Genomic DNA, 16,857 nt, shown 5'->3' on the forward strand with positions numbered 1-16,857 from the left:
AACCAATGATCTGTTCTTCGGTAGCACCTTTTTAACAGGATATTTCAATCATCAAGAAAACCTTCTTTAAGTCAATACAATCTATGAAATGCAGATAAAATCAGCAGCCTCTTTTTCTCCAAATGATTAAAAAGACCATGGTTGGATATCTATTCCTTATATTCTGGGAATGTTGGAAACATGTTGCTTGTATTGAGAAATTCCATCTTTACTGTCAGTCATGTACAAATCCATCAGCCAAATCAAGTTCCTTTTACTGTCTCCAAAAGATAAGAGTGAAATTACTTGTACTACTTGGAGTCTATCAAATTCTTTGTAACTGAAACTATCCCATTTTGGAGAAACTGGCCACTACATCACAAAACTTATTTCTGAACATCAATCCTATATTGTACTAAATAAGTGTCATAAATCACCCTAGAAATGATAACAACAATTGAAATATTAGTATTTACTTTTACTTTAATTAAACATCTTTACTGTAAATATGTGAACATTGGTATCATGCTTGCTATTACTTTCAAATATTCTGAATTTGAATCTAATTTATGTAACAAATAGGTACCCCATGATATTAACGATTTTATGAGGAGGAGGAAATAAAATGATAATTTAGTTTTCTACAAGTTCTAGTGTACTGCAGCAATGTGAGTGGCTATGTAATATGCACTTTATCTGTGATTATAATTTCTGTTTTCTTTCATGATTTTCTATTTATATCATATTATACTACTATTAGCTTTAACAGCACGTCTAATTTTTAGAAATTGATATCACACATATCAATTTTTAACATACAATTTCAGCGGTCTGTTCTTATGCATGTGATATTCATTCTGTAAACTTTATAAAATATCTTCTAAGATCAATCTACATTTAATGACTTTTTCTGCAAGAAATAGTATTGGATTTCTTACCCCAATAACAGTGTGAGTTGATCCTAATGAATTCTCCTCCTTAATACGTGCTGCAGACAGAGATGCTTTTGGATCAGTCTGCTGCCTCAATGAAAGTTCAGATTTTAATACTTCAACATACTCTTCAAGGTCTGATATTCGATGCTTTAGACGTGGGACATCCACTTTCAGCTGTTCAACTTCTAATTTTAACTCTAAATTTTCTCCAGTCAATTTTAGAAACTATAAGTAAAAAAAAATTCTTTTAAACTTCAACTTGTCTCCATGGAGAAAATTTTACAAAGATAAAATGGAGAATAAAGTTATACTTCGAAGAATTAAATTTTCATCATTATTTGTAAATGTCTCTAAAAATTACCAGTGATGTCTGATTATTTTCATTAATAAAACTTTTATGATGGGTTTGAACGATTTTTTTTTTTTTACCATGTGTACACTATCTTCTATTAAAAAACGTACATCACTTCAAAAAAAATAAAATAAATAAAATAAAAATAAAAAGATGAACATACAGACATTCAAATCCAATCGATATGACTATTAAATTTTTAAAAAAAATGTCTGTTCAATTGTGTATCCCTCTCTCTTCCCACATACAGCAAGAGTAAATACCCTCAATGACATGCCAGTCATACTATAGTGTTCCCAAACCATCACTCATTCAAGGATATAGCAACAAAATGGTTCTGCAGGCTGGCAGTTTGTTACTGGATGGGACTAAACCAGTTAGTAATTAATCTAAAGGCTTCCTGATCAGTCAACATGAAATCCTACAGTCACTTATTTTGCTAGTTTGTGACTGGAGGGAGACTAAGTACAGCAGCTGAAGGGGAACTGTCAAGGCCATGTACGGACAGGAAACTGGGTTCCCTCTGTGTGGGCAGTATGTTTAAGAGTCTGTCAGCTCATACTGCATGTCCACACATAGAGAACCCAGACTCCTGGCACATATGATGAATCACAACCCAAAGAAATATGACGTTACTGCAGATCAATAGCTCTAAAAATAATGAAAAACAAAAAAAATCTAACAACAAAAATTCAACAAAAAAAAAAAAAAAAACCATCATACAACCCACCAACATTAATTCTAACCAAAAAAAATTTCCATATCCACTTCAGCATCCCAATTGTAACTTGTTACAGTAGCTGACTTTTAACCATTTATCCTGGTTATCATTGTGGTACAATATATACTTACATTCTGGATTAAACCAATACAGAATATAGTTTGGTTAGCTAAATCTCATAATGCCAGCCCAACTTTATTCGTTCAGTATACAAGCTGATGACTTTCAATTAGGTGCACACCAAAATGGTGGTGGTGGTGGTGGTATTAGGTCAGATGTACTCAATTCTCAGCATTCCTTAAAAAGTTATGTGTTCTCTTCCCAGTTATGTATCTTTGACCCTTAAATAATCCCTCTTTAACATATATATGTTGTTTTTAGCAGTAAGTTTTGAAAGTATATAATGAATCACTTGCTAATTTAATCAAGTATATATTATCCATTTGAATTAAGAACAGTATTCCATGGGACATCCTTTCAAAAACCTTAGCAAAATCTAAAAGTGTCATTGATGATGATGATGATGATGAACCAACAAAGCTCTTCCAATGTTGCGAAAGCTTCATAATGCCATTTCTATAGAATTCAAGAGGTTTGGAGACAAAAAAAGTTGCAAAGTCTCAATTTCAGTGCCTCTAATGTGCCATATTGTTTTTCATCAATGAAATGTTGCAAACTTCAAAATAAGTGGTAATCTGAAGGGGCAAGACTAGGATAATATGGACGATGTGGAAGCTTTTCCCAGCCGAGTTTCTCAATCTTGGTACATGCATTATCATGGTGAAAAACAACACAATTTCGATTAACTAGAGAGCCCCTTTTCTTTCAGTTTTTCATTCATTCGATTGAGTTGTTCACAGTGTAATTCAGCTGTAATTGTTTGGTTTTGTGGCAGGAGCTCAAAGTGTATAATACCAGCCATATCCCACTAAACGCTTAATAAAAAGGGTGAAGGTCTTGTTTTGGCTGAGGTTTAGTCTGTTCCCCTGAATGAAGCCACTGCCTTCAGGGCTTAACATTTTTGTAAAGCATCCACTTTTCATCACCAGTGAATACAAGGCTCAAAAACAGAGATTGAACCTCTCGAGAATGAAGCGCAGTGCAGATGTTGACGTGCTCTCTTCGAATGTTGTTCATCAGCTAATGAGGAACCCACTTACCAAGCTTAGACACTATTCTAAGTTCTTGCAAATGGCAATGGATGGTCGATGAAGATGAATTAAAATCTTTGCTAAATCTTCAACAGTTGCATTAGCATTTCTTGAATTAGCGGTTTCCAGCATATCACTATCAAGAGAGAGAGGTTGCACAGAGTGAGGAGAGTCTTTCAAGCTACAGTTCCCTTGTCAAAATTTTTGGAATCATTTGGGATGACATGATATAAGGGGTTCTGACAGGATAGTTATTACTTTTTCATTAAAACCTCCGAAGACACTGTTTTTGCCATTAACAATACAAATCTTGATACACAAGATATCTTAGTAAGCTCTGATGTAGTTGATTTGTTTATCAACACCTTGAATGATGAACCTTTCATGCTAGTACAAGATATACTCTCTAAAAAATTATGATTTTTTTAGACATTGTATAACATCTGGATATTTTCAGTACGACGACTCTATGTACAAACAGAACTCAGAACTAGCCATGGGTAGTCTTATTTATCCAGTATTACCAAACCTGGAATTTGGAAACATTTGAGAATACTCTCTCGAGTAAGTCAATGACATTTTTTTAATTTGGAGCCAAAGACAACAATCACCTTCAGATTTCAAGTTTCACTGTTTGCTTCCCCATTTTGATGTTTGTCCTGATCACTCTACTTAAAACTACCTACCATTCAATAACATTATCCTTGTGTTTAGTACTGAATACTGTAGCTACACTTTCTTTTCCCAGATCCTTACTGCCTCAATATAACAAGTGACTTATGGTAATCTCATCTTCTTTGCTGATATGTAGTTCCTGGACAGAGATTACATCAATGTTATTTGTCCTGCAGATTTTTCCCAAGTAGTTCACTTTTGGCTTGGGAGGCACCCTCTATATTAATTTGCAGTATCCTTAGGGTGAATTCAGCTTCCCTTGTTTTTTGGTCAGTTTTGGAACTTTTCAAAAAGGTCCACTTCGTTTCTTCCTGTTAATTCCCTTTCAATTTGCACATATTAGCTGGGAAGTCAAAAAAAAAATGACAAACAGGATGAATTCAATACTCATGAAAGTTTAGCCACCAAAGACGTCACCCAGGTGCACACTACAAGGAAGTAATTCATGACAATTCAGCACCCACAAAAGTGGTGAAATCCTTGTTTAACTAGGCTATGTCCAATGAGCATGAAATTCCATCATGTTGTACCATCATTCTGTTTTGATTTAAGTGAATAAGAAGACAACTTTTGGTCAGCTAAATCCCAAATTTCCAGCCAATCTTCATTCATTCAGATCCAAGTAGATACCTACTAACAGGTTGTTCTAGCAGAGGTGAGGAGTGGACATTAGGTCAGAAACCATGGATGATTCTCCATATTCCTTAAAAGGCTATATTGAGGTCTCTTCCAAGTTATCTAGCTTTCACCCATAGGGAAATACAAAATGGAATATCAGAATTACAAAATATCCCTGATATTAGTGGTACATTAAGATGAAATGCCATGTTAAATGGGGCATTGCCAGGTTGTTCCACAAGATAGTTTCACCATTATATTAACTTCATTTTGACAATTATATTATCAAAAAGAAGTTAATAATAATGTAAATGTTTTATATATTACTACCATAGCTCCCATCAAGGGGAGATAACATATATCAGAAATCTGATGATCATGATCAAATATCCCTTTTAAAAATAGTCGAGTATTTGATATTGAAATATACAAGCTGCTTAATGTACGTTCAGCAATAATGCTTTTTCTGTTATGAGACATGAGTGTAGGGTGGTGCAAAAATGTTCTTAAAAAAGAACATTTTGCAGTAGCATGATCTGATGAAGTGTACTAGTTTCTTAGCATAAGTTTATCATTAACACATCTTATCATGGCATGTGGTAGTAGCATTAAGAAATATGAGAAAATGCATGGATGTTGTACAAGAATTCTATTCTAAGTGAATCAAGAATACTCATACTTGACCCTGTTGTCGTTTTTGTTATAATGATAGACACAAAAGCATTTCAAATAGAATACACCTATACAGATTGAAAATTTTTCACATTCTAACTCCATGCGAATTTGTGGTAAGAACTTGAAATTAATTGCTTCAGAGTGATTAAAACAGATATATATATATATATATATATATATTTGATTGAGGAGTGCTTAAGGGTCAAAGCTGTATAACTGAGAGGAGACCTCCACATAGCCTTTAAAGGAATGCAGAGAACCGACCAGGGCTTCTGACCTAATGTCCAATCCTCACCTTCTCGTGGTGCACCCTGTTGGGTATCTACTTTGATACTGAATGAATGAGGATGGGCTGGCAATTTGGGATTTAGCCGACCAAATTGTATGCTTATTGGTTAAATCAAAATAAAAAATGATGGTACGACATGACAAAATTTCATGCCGGCTGGGGCGTCGCCCGGTTAAACAAGGCCCCCGTTGTTTTCGCCAGGGAACCAGGGCGAACAGCGAAAAGTCAGCTACTGGAACAAATCTGAAAACAAACCCCAACTCAACATCACCAGAGTTAAAGATCGGTATTATCAACGTAAGAAGCCTGAATGGCAAAGAAATGGAGCTAGCTGAGGAATTAGATAAGTACCAGATCGACATAATAGGGGTGACTGAAACAAAAAAGACCAAAACTGGTGAGATCTTTCTGAGCAATAAATACAAAATGTTATATTCAGGCAATAACAATCAAGGAAAAGAAGGAGTAGCCATAGTATTCAACACAAAATACGAGGCTAATCTTCTTGAATGGCAGTCAGTCTCAAGTAGAGTAATGTGGGCAAATATGAGAATGGGGAACTGGACAATGAGACTTATTTGTGCCTATGGTCCCACAGAAGGTTCTACTAAGGTAGAAGTGGAGGAATTATTTGAAGCTTTAGAAAAAGCAACTGACACAATGAAAAAGGAAAAGTTGGTCTTTGTTGGGGATCTAAATAGCAGAGTAGGAAATGATTGTGAGACATACAAAAATATTTTGTGAAAATTTGGAGAAAAGAGCAAAGCTAATAATAATGGCAAATATCTGTTGGATTTCTGCTCAGGACATGGACTGGTTATTACTAACACCAAGTTCCAACATAAAAATGTGCACAAATTCACATGGAGAAAAGAGGCAAGGAATACGAAAAGTCTCATTGACTATGTTATTGTTGATAGTGATGTTTTCTCCCTGGTGCAGGACACCAGAGTGTACAGAGGATTTGAAATTGGAAGTGATCACTATTTACTCTTGAGCAGGATAAAATTGAATTTCATACCTGAAAAGAATAACATGTAAGCAAGTTTAAAAGCGAATAAAAGTTGAGCAGCTCTCAGATGTGAACTGTAGACTAAAATACAGAAAGATTATTGAAAAGAAAATGAAAGAGTTTGAGAACAGGAATCAAACCTTGGAGATTCAGTGGCAAACTCTGAAGAAAACATTGATTGATTCTGCCAGAGAGGCATGTGGTGAGATTGTCTGCAAGGATAAAAAAAAGAACTCCCTGGTGGACACAGGAAGTTAAAGAGGCAGTGAAGGAAAAGAAGAAAGCATATCAAAAGTTCCTGGCAAATAAGTCAGCTTGTTCTCTTAGAGAATACAGAGACAAATGCAAGAATGCTAAACACTGTGTAAAACTAGCTAAACAAAAGTCATGGGAGGACTTTTGCAAGAATATAGAAAATAAATATCAAGAAGGTGGTAAAATATTCTGGAAGTTGTTGAAGAAGCTTAGGAATGGAGGAAAGAGTGCTGTAAAAGGAGTTAGACATGACAAAGGTGACAAAACGGGAGAAAAAGATATCCTTGAAGTATGGAGTAATTACTTTGAAAAACTGCTAAATGAAAGAAGCAGTGATGACAGCACAGTGGTAAAAAACACTGACCAGGCATGCAGTCAGGAATACATATCCCTTCCTGAAGTAGAAAAAGCCATCAAAGGCTTGAAATGTGGAAAGGTAGCAGGAGTAGATGATATTCAACCAAAAATGTTGAAGTATGGTGGTATAAGAGTGTTACAGTGGCTGCACTGCATAGTTCAGAAAGCTTGGACAGAGGGACGAATTCCCAATGATTGGAGTACAGCTCTCATAGTAACCATATATATCATCATCATCATCAAATTCCTGCCATGTACCCTCAAGGGGTGTACAGGATATGACAGTACTACATGAAAAAATTACATCATTACTAACTTCCTATCTACAATTTTCCTCCAAATCAGTCTGTTACTTGTCAAGACTCCAACATTATCAGATCTTATATTTCTATCGTCTAAGGCACTTTGTACCGTATCAATCCACCTATATCTTGGTCTTCCTCTGGGGCGTTTTCCTGCCAACCTGGCAGAGAACACTTGTTTTGCTAATCTTTCCTCTCCCATTCTATTTAAGTGACCATACCATCTGAGATTAGCAATGCTAACGCATTCCTGGATGCTGACAATGTCAAGTTCTTTCCTAATATCCTCATTTTTAATATGATATTGCCATTGATGCCATCTGTTCACGCCTCTAATCTTTCTCAGGACTCTCATATCTGCGGCCTCTAGTCTTTGGTCAAGTGTTTTACTTCTGACCCAGCTCTCAGATCCATAAGTTAAAATTGTAACCGTATATAAAAAGGGAAATAAAACTGAATGTGAGAATTATAGAGGTATTTCCCTACTGAGTGTTCCTGGCAAGATGTATGCAAGTATACTTGAGAAACGGTTGAGAAGAATTGTGGAAGAATAGCTTGGTGAAGAACAAGCTGACGTGGAACAACATAAATATCATCACATATAACAAAGCTGCAGCAATTTCTGATTGGAAGAAGCATACTTTAATCAAAAAATTTATCTTCATGAAAAACAAAGAAAACACCTAGATTATTCGAAAGTAGTTATTAACTTTCTTCAAGAGTCCTATGGAGAACCGAAAAAATCTACTCATGAACGGTTTCAACTTTGCCTTAACGCCACATTTCCTACCTAAAATTGACATAATCGCTCAAATAGAAAAAGGAATAAGAAATTTACCTGGTGATACATCAGATCTCATCCGCATATAGAGCACAGCTTTACTATTGCAAAGCAAATTACCTCAAAGGAACCTTCCTTACACGGAATACACATCCCTCAAAGAACTAAAATCAGAGACAAAAATATCGTTATAATCAAAGCAGATAAAGGGAATGCAAGTAGTTTTGAACGCTGAAGATTATAATAATAAAATGAAAACTCTTCTTGAAGATTCTAATACCTATAGACCTTTAGACAGAGATCCCACATGGCATGCTCACAATAAAACCAATGATCTAATTAAAAAGATGCCTAATTGGACTGAAGAACTTAAAAGAACTCTACAATCAAAACACCCATTAGTTCCAAGAATTTATGGTGTACCAAAAATACATAAGATAGGTATTCCCTTAACACTGATAATGGATGGAAGAGACTCTCCGACCTCTAATTTAGCAAAACATCTCACTAACATGATTTTACCTCACACAGGTAAAACATCTTCTTTCATCAAGAACAGTGAACATTTTATTGAGAAGGTAAAAGACTTTGGACCTTACATTGGACCTTCAGACATCTTAGCAAGTTTGGACGTTATCAGCCTATTTACAAATGTTCCAAGAAACGAAACTGTGAATCTCCTTGAAGACTTCTTTCCTCCGGACATCGTAGATCTTTATAAATATTGCTTAAATAATAATTTTTTCATGTATCAAGCCAAATTTTGGGAACAAAAAGAAGGATTGGCTATGGGCTCTTCCCTCTCTCCGGCTTTAGCTAACCTATTTATGGAATATTTTGAAAATAATGCTTTAATCAATTATCATAAAAAACCAAAAATTTGGCTATGCTATGTAGATGATATTTTCATCATTTGGCCAGGAACAACAGATGAACTCATTGCTTTCAAAAATTACCTGGATAATTTACATAAGAATATAAAATTTACTTTAGAACAAGAAAAACTTAGAGAACTTCCTTTTTTTGACATCCTATTAGAAGTCAATGAAAAAGATAACAAACTTTCTTTCTCTATATATAGAAAACCCACCAACACAGGAAGATTTCTTAATGCGGCCTCACACCACCACACTTCGCAAAAAATAGGTCTAATAAAAACCCTGAGGGACAGAGCTTATAATATTTCAAGCACAGAAAAACAGAGAAACGAAGAATTGGAATATTTAATACAGATCCTCAAAAAAAATGGTTATGAACTCAAAACTATCAAAAAAATCCTCCACATACCTCCTACAAGCATCCCACAGAAACAAGACTTCAAAAACGCCATCATTCTTCTTCTGCCGCTGGAAAAAATTTCAAGATTTCTATATCCCCCGAAACCTCCACATCATCCTTTAAAAAAACCAGGTGTTTATAAAATTTATTGTTCTTGCGGCATCTGCTACATAGAACAGACAGGAAGATCTGAGGAAATACGCAAGAACGAACACCAAAAGGATGTACAAAACAGAAGAGAATACAAATCAGGTCTTTTTCCATACCACTTCCACAATGAACTCTGGCAGAAAACAAACATGTCTTATATAGAAAAAAACTGTTACATAAGGAAATTTAAAGAAGCTGCAAACATGCTTAGAATTCCAACACAATGCAATAAAAACCAAGGCTTAATTCTACACCAAGTTTGGTCAGCTTTGATAAAAAATATACCTCAGTCAGACCTCAGACATTATGATCGTGAACAACAGAATGTGGCATCATCCAGCATTCTTTAAACTTAGCACTGCTTTGAATTTGCATTTTTTTAATTTTATAACCAGTCAGACGGCTACAACTGTATAGTATGAATTATTAATTTCTCTTTTTTTTTGTTGTTTTAACTTTCAGTTACCTTTTATCCCTGAAGATGTAAGTCAAACGACTTACAAAACTTGTCTGGTTTTATTTCTTTATTGTGCTTTTAGCTTAATAAAAAAAATGTGGTCCAATTACCAGAATATCACTTACGTTTCACTATGTTTCCTAAACTGTGTTCCATCCTCAGCCGACCTAAAGAAAAACATCACCTTTTTCAGTACCCAGGAGTTTACGAGATTATTTGTAATTGTCGAAAGCCTTACTATGGTAAATATTTATCAGACTGATAAATCTATCCTTTTCCGTGTTGAGGAACACAAGAGAGATATTTCCTACAACTGAACCCGAGCTAGCGCTCTCTCTAGCCACGTCCTTTTCTCAATAAACTCCGATGAAGTCTGCCAAAATCTTATAGACTGGTCTCAAACTTCAAACATACATAAGTGTTATAATGAACTTGAGAGACGAATTCTTGAATCCAAAGAAATTTCACTCGAGCCTCAGCTACAATTTGTCTGATACGCATATTTCTGCTATCCAGTACTGGCGCTCTTGCGATATCTCTCACACAGTTATATGCAGCTGGAACTATAGCACATAATCCAGTTTAAACTGTACTACAGTTTATAATAGATCTGTTGTCGTTATTATATAATGTTTCTGTAGTTTTTCCTGAAGAAGTTGTTTTATCAACGAAACTAGTAGTGTCGATATTAAATCCCATTCTTTACTATTCTCGGTGTTTAGTCATTCAAAGTTTTTTAATTTTCATATATATATATATATATACACACTAGAGGGCTCTGCACCCTGGCACCCAACCACCCCCAGTGTTCCGGACTGGTAGGCCAGTTCTCCTTGAATTCTGATGACTCGACTTCAAATCTTCGAAAATTGGGGGCTCGAATCTTCAAAAGGAGGCTCCTCCCCACTGGCACCTATGGTGAGTTCCGGACTGATAGGCCAGTTCTCCTTGAATTCTGATGACTCGAATTTTGAAGACTTGAAAGGAGGTCTGTCCCCCCTTGCATCTGCGGTGCCCACCCCTCCCGAGTTCTGGACTGGTAGACCAGTTCTCCTCGAATTTTGAAGACTAGAAAAGGCCCCCCCCCCCCCCAGAGTTCCGGACTGGTAGGCCAGTTCTCCTTGAATTCTGATTCGAATTTCGAAGACTCGACACTCAGGGTAGCCCCTGAGTTTCAAATAACCTGACAAAAAACATGACACAAAAACGTTACATAAAAACGTTTCATAAAAAGGCTTATCATTTTATATTATAGAGTAGATATATATGTATATATATATTTATGTTTAAGGTGGAAATGAATATTTAGTGTATTAGCTTAAATTAGAGTATTCCAAGATAAACTCTACAATGACCATTAACAATAACACAGTAAAATCTCGATTTAACAAATCCCGATTCAACGGACATAATTTGACAAATAAATACAGATAATAAATAATTAATAAAAAAAATTATAATATGATGGTTAATCGAAAGCGATTGGCAGTGTTTATAAATTGGGTTTTCGGATATATTCGTGATATTTCGCGTGAGTACTCATAATACTTCGCACGTGTGCATGTGCTTTGATTTGGTAGTATAGCATTAGTAGCATTGCTAGCGCAAAACATGTGGTGTTTGGGCTGTTGCTGGAGTAATTTTTAGTTAAACCATTATTAATCATTATTAGTATCAGTTAATATGTCTGGGGTAAAAGAAAAAGTAAACTTGACGATAGCACAGAAACTTGAGTAAATAAGTAAGTTGGAATGGAAGAATAAAATGTATCCTTCCTCCAAACACCACTTCTATAATACAGCCTATAGACCAGGGAATCTATAAAAAACTTCTTAGAGAATCTGCAAGAGGTTTCTATAAGAAGTTTCTTGAAGAGGTTATGGTTGTCTTGGAGAATGAAAATGATCCCATAGAAGATACAAGAGGAGCCAGGACACTTCAAAATTTGCCCACATACAACATCAAGTCCGCCATATTTAATTTTGCTGCAACATCTGCTAATGGCTGGAACAAGTTACTGAATGGGAGTGAACCAGAATACGATTTCAGAGGTTTTGAAAGCTCTGATTTCCATGAAACTTTGATGCGAGCTGGTGATCAGTGAGAATGATGTTGAACAATGGCTAGACATCAACGAGGGTGACCCAGGCTACCAAATTCAGGAGGAGATTACTGAAGATGTTCTACGGGGTGATCAGGAGGTTGACAACATGGAAGAAGAAGCAGTTTCAGCTGGTCCGAAACTATTGGTAGTTAGAGAACACATGGATGACATCATCTCGTTCGTAGGTGCATCTTCATATCCAGAGGTGATTGCTTATTATAAACATTTTCAGCAATTTTGTTATTAAGAAACACAATAGAAAGTGGAAATCAACTAAAACTTTATGTTTTTTTCAAGTCCAATCCTCAGTAAAATGGTTTTTATTTACATAAAAATGTTCTCATTAAAATATATTAACACTGTACCACTGAAAGTATTTTATTTTCAATACTATTCCTAAGATTCACGATTTAACAGACTTTCAATTTTACGGACAATTCTTAGCCCCTAATAGTCCATTAAATCGAGATTCTACTGTAATAATATTTACTACCTAAAAATATAATTAGGTGGTAGATGATTTTCATCAGCTAGTATGAGATTACTATCAGGTTAGTGGAGGCCTGACAAAGTAGTATGGTATCTTGATATGCTGGCCTGGTTGGCCAAGTGGTTTGTGTATCCATCTCCAGCCGAAAGGTTGCGGGTTCGAATCCCACCATGGGCATGGATGTTTGCAATTGCTGTGTAAATACTAATGGTGGTGGTGGTGGAGGCCAGTAGATGGTGTTGGTGTAGATGATGCAGTTCGCTGCAATTGGTGGATTGAGTGGTGGAGAAGAAGAGTTGTAGAGTAGGTGCCTACCCTCGATAATTCTTTGGACTGCTTGGAGGTGTTGCATAATAATAATAATAAGATACCATACTACTATACACATATGCAACTGCATAATTTTTTGTGCATGCAATTGCAGAAAATAATAATAATAATTCATTTGAGCATAAATCTTATTTACCAAGACACATACAGATAAATCTCCCCATTTTTTGCTGATGCTGCAGAAAAAAAAAAAAAATCTAGTTCTTGGGAGGAGTCGAAGGTATGTATTCTTACCTGATCCTACTGTTATTTCAATGATATTAATTATAATGATTTTAATTTGATCCTAAATGGAATGGAACTAAAGTTTATATGAAAAATTTTGATGGATAATATATTTTGAAACTTTATTATTATTATTTGTAGTTGGAGGCGTGAGCTGATTTTTTTTTCTGATGGAAATTATAACATATTACAGGAGTATAAAAGCTATCATTTCTAAATCATTATCATTTACTTGTGTTTGAGGCACCTGAGAAGAAATATCACTGGTTTTTGGTAGAGCTTTCATTTGTAAATTCTGGCTAACTTTCAAGTCACGTTTTAGACGAGCCACCTGAAATAGAACATAATAAAATTACTAATAACATTACGAGGGCTAAGAGGAACATTTTGCAAAATATGTACATGAAGTATACAAAAGGAAATTATATAAAGTGAAAATAAAAAAAAATTCCCACCAAGCAGTTTCACACCTATTGTGCATCAGGCAGGAGTACGTATTTGCACATTTCAAGATTTTTTCAGCAGAATTTTCATGTAAAACTAATATTTGTGAACTATCTTCATGCTATATTTATGCTTTTAGAAAATTAAAAATACCAAAATTTATAGAATTTCTCTTAATTATCATTGAAATATATATAAACGGAAAACAATGTTATAAGTGCTTTCTATGGAAAGCACTTGTACTTGTAATTAACTAATTAACAATAATAACACTTATAACAATTTGTTGCATTCCTGACAGATGACAAACAAGAAGTAAGTTGATTTGTCACATTACACTTGTGGGTGAGTACTGAATGACACAATTTGTGTCATGCCTAGTGTGAATGTGTGTTAGCTACTGTCTATCAAAGTAAGTTAGATAAGTAGTGAAACTAAGCAAACAATTTGGAGATTTAGTGCCTCCGTAATGCAAATGGAAAAACAACAGAACATTGCGCCCTTCAATTGGAAAAGACCTGAGTTTGATTCTCATCCTGACTAGAGGAATCCTTATATATGGATTTTTTAAACTGAAGGTGAGTTAGCCGATCTCATATGAAGGTAGCAGAGTTTTTTCTCTCAGAAACTTGGGTTTTTCATCCTGCATACAGGTAAATTAGTCTTCAGAACACACACAATTTACAGACAAAAAATACTGTTGCTTGTGATGATAGTGGTGTAGTAGTAGGAGAATTAAGTATAGTTAGTGGAGAGGGTGAAATGTATTTAGTGAAGTAGAGTGAATTGCCCTCTCATGATGAGTCCCTGGACTCCCTGGAAGTGTCAAGTAGTAATAATAATAATAAAATCTGAAAGAAGTATAATGTAGGAGATAATGATCAGAAGGCAAGTGAGACAAGTGCATCGTATCTCATTGAAAGTTTTTCTAGTTGGTATATAAATTAAAAATAGCAAGGAGTTATATTCTTGGTTTCATCCTTTATCCAAGTGTAAACAAACAAAGTTTATCCGTGAAGTAACCTCACAACTGGGCTACTTGTATACAGAGGCTGATGATTTCATATTAATTGTCTTAGTATCCCATAATGCAACACATATCCTTACAGACATGTATTATGGGAAAGGCCACTATGAAGACCAGTTTCAAACTTAATTGAGTTCTCACCAGTGGGAGTCAAACCCAGAAGTGATACCTAGGTTACACTTGGATAAAAGGATGAAACATGAAACCAAGAATATAACTTCTCAATATCTTTGATATATAGTATAACCAAGTGGAAAATCTTTCAACATCTATCTCTGATCTAGAGTATTTTAGTAATAAGGTGTGACAGCTTTTGACTACTTGTATACTGAAATATGACTTCTGCATTACTTCAACCTTGGTATCTCTTCTGGGTCTGGCTCCCACTGATGAGATAAATTAATTAATCATCTGTGTATTGTTGAAAGTTTATTTTTCACTTGGTTAGAGTATAATAAAATTAGTTTAATCCTTTATCCAAGTGTGAGCAAACAAAGTTTGCACCTGAAAGTATCTTCAGGACTGGGGTAAGGTGGTACAACACCAGGACAACTCGTTGCAAAGGTGGAGCAAGATACCAACATTCCTATCTCAGTATCTCCCATAATGCAAAACACATCTCCTTGCGGATATGTCTAATGTTATGCATTAAGGGAAGGGCCACCCTTAATGCACAACATTAGACATATCCGCAAGGAGATGTGTTTTGCATTATGGGAGATACTGAGATAGGAGTGTTGGTAGCTTGCTCCACCTTTGCAACGAGTTGCCCTGGTGTTGTACCACCTTACCCCAGTCCTGAAGATACTTTCAGGTGCAAACTTTGTTTGCTCACACTTGGATAAAGGATTAAACTAATTTTATTATCATCTGTGTATTGGCTCATCCCATAATGCATAGCATTATACATGTCTGTAGATATGTGCATTGCATTATTGGATACTAAGGCAATTGATGTGAAGTCATCAGCCTCTATATACAAGTAACCAAGTCGTGAAGTTACTTCATGAGCAAACTTTGTTTGCTTACACTTGGATAAAGGATGAAACCAAGGATATAAGTTCTTGACATCTTTAATTTATTGATAGTATCTCCAATCAACCAACTAGAATCTCATTTCAGATAGTACATGATATTCACTGCCTGATGCAAGACCAGCATTCTAGTTATTTGAAGCTAGAAATGCTTTGAAAATGTTCTTTGGTCTTGAGCAGAATATCTGGTCTTTATTTTGATGAACCACAGGAAGAGGTGCATTAAGACAGCCACTGAGACTATGGGACCACTCCCTAAGTTACACCATTCAGGTGATGTGCAAACATCAAATCATCTGCAGACGACCTAGATACTAGTCTGGATGTTGTGGTTAAAAAGGCAACCACAATACTGGCATATCATCATCAAATTCCTGATGTACCTTCAAGGGTTGCACAGGATATGATAATACTACATGAAAGATTTACATCATTAATAACTTCTTCCTATCTACAATTTTCCTCCAAATTCAATTCGTTACCTATCAAGACTCCAACATTATCAGATCTTATATTTCTGTCTTCTAAGGCACTTTTTACTGTATCAATCCACTTACATCTTGGTCTTCCTGTGGGACTTATTCCTGCCAAGCAGGCAGAGAACACTTGTTTTGCTACTCATTCCTCTCCCATTCTGTTTAAGTGACAACACCATTTGAGATTAGCTTTGCTAACACATTCCTGGATGCGAACAATGTTAAGTTCATTCCTAATGTCCACATTTTTAATATGATATTGATGCCATCTGTTCATATCCCTAATCTTTCTCAGGACTCACATATCTGTAATCTCTAGTCTTTGGTCAAGTGTCCCATTTCTAACCCAGCTCTCAGATCCATAAGTTAAAATTAGTTTGAATACTGTCTTGCATACAGCTAATTTAGTGTTTTGAATAATTTCTCTCTTATTCCATATAAATTTATTCAGTTGACTTCCTACCATACCAGCTTTACTAATTCTGTTGCCTATTTCCATATTTAATTTATCATCTTCACTAAAAATTGTGCCTAAATAGCTGAAATGGTTCCATTCAGGACACAGTGGCTGTTTCACTGTTTCTGCCTATTTTCATTGCCTTTGTCTTTTATTGCTGATTTTCATACCAATTGGCATGCCTGTTTAATAAAAGTCTTACAAAAGCACAGGTTCCAAGGGAGTGGAAGGAGGGTAAAATTGTTCCACTGCATAAAGCTGGTGATAGGGCTGTAGCTTCAGA

The 16,857-nt window shown here is 35.4% G+C and overlaps 1 protein-coding gene across 1 annotated transcript in view; it reads right to left on the reverse strand.

The window, feature by feature from the left end:
- Positions 1-16,857, reverse strand: part of LOC150093710 (centrosomal protein of 290 kDa-like) — a 400,621-nt gene that overhangs the window by 81,909 nt on the left and 301,855 nt on the right. Inside the window, exons 13-14 of the mRNA XM_090412504.1 lie at positions 13,369-13,467; positions 918-1,139 (exon numbers count right to left, since the gene is read on the reverse strand). Of these exons, the coding sequence (XP_090268630.1) occupies positions 918-1,139; positions 13,369-13,467 (321 nt within the window). The remainder of the gene's footprint in view (positions 1-917; positions 1,140-13,368; positions 13,468-16,857) is intronic.

The sequence above is a fragment of the Typopeltis vanoorti genome, chromosome 23 (assembly GCF_054136105.1).
Source record: "Typopeltis vanoorti isolate ZY-2024b chromosome 23, IOZ_Tvanoo_1.0, whole genome shotgun sequence".
Classification (NCBI taxonomy): domain Eukaryota; kingdom Metazoa; phylum Arthropoda; class Arachnida; order Uropygi; family Thelyphonidae; genus Typopeltis; species Typopeltis vanoorti.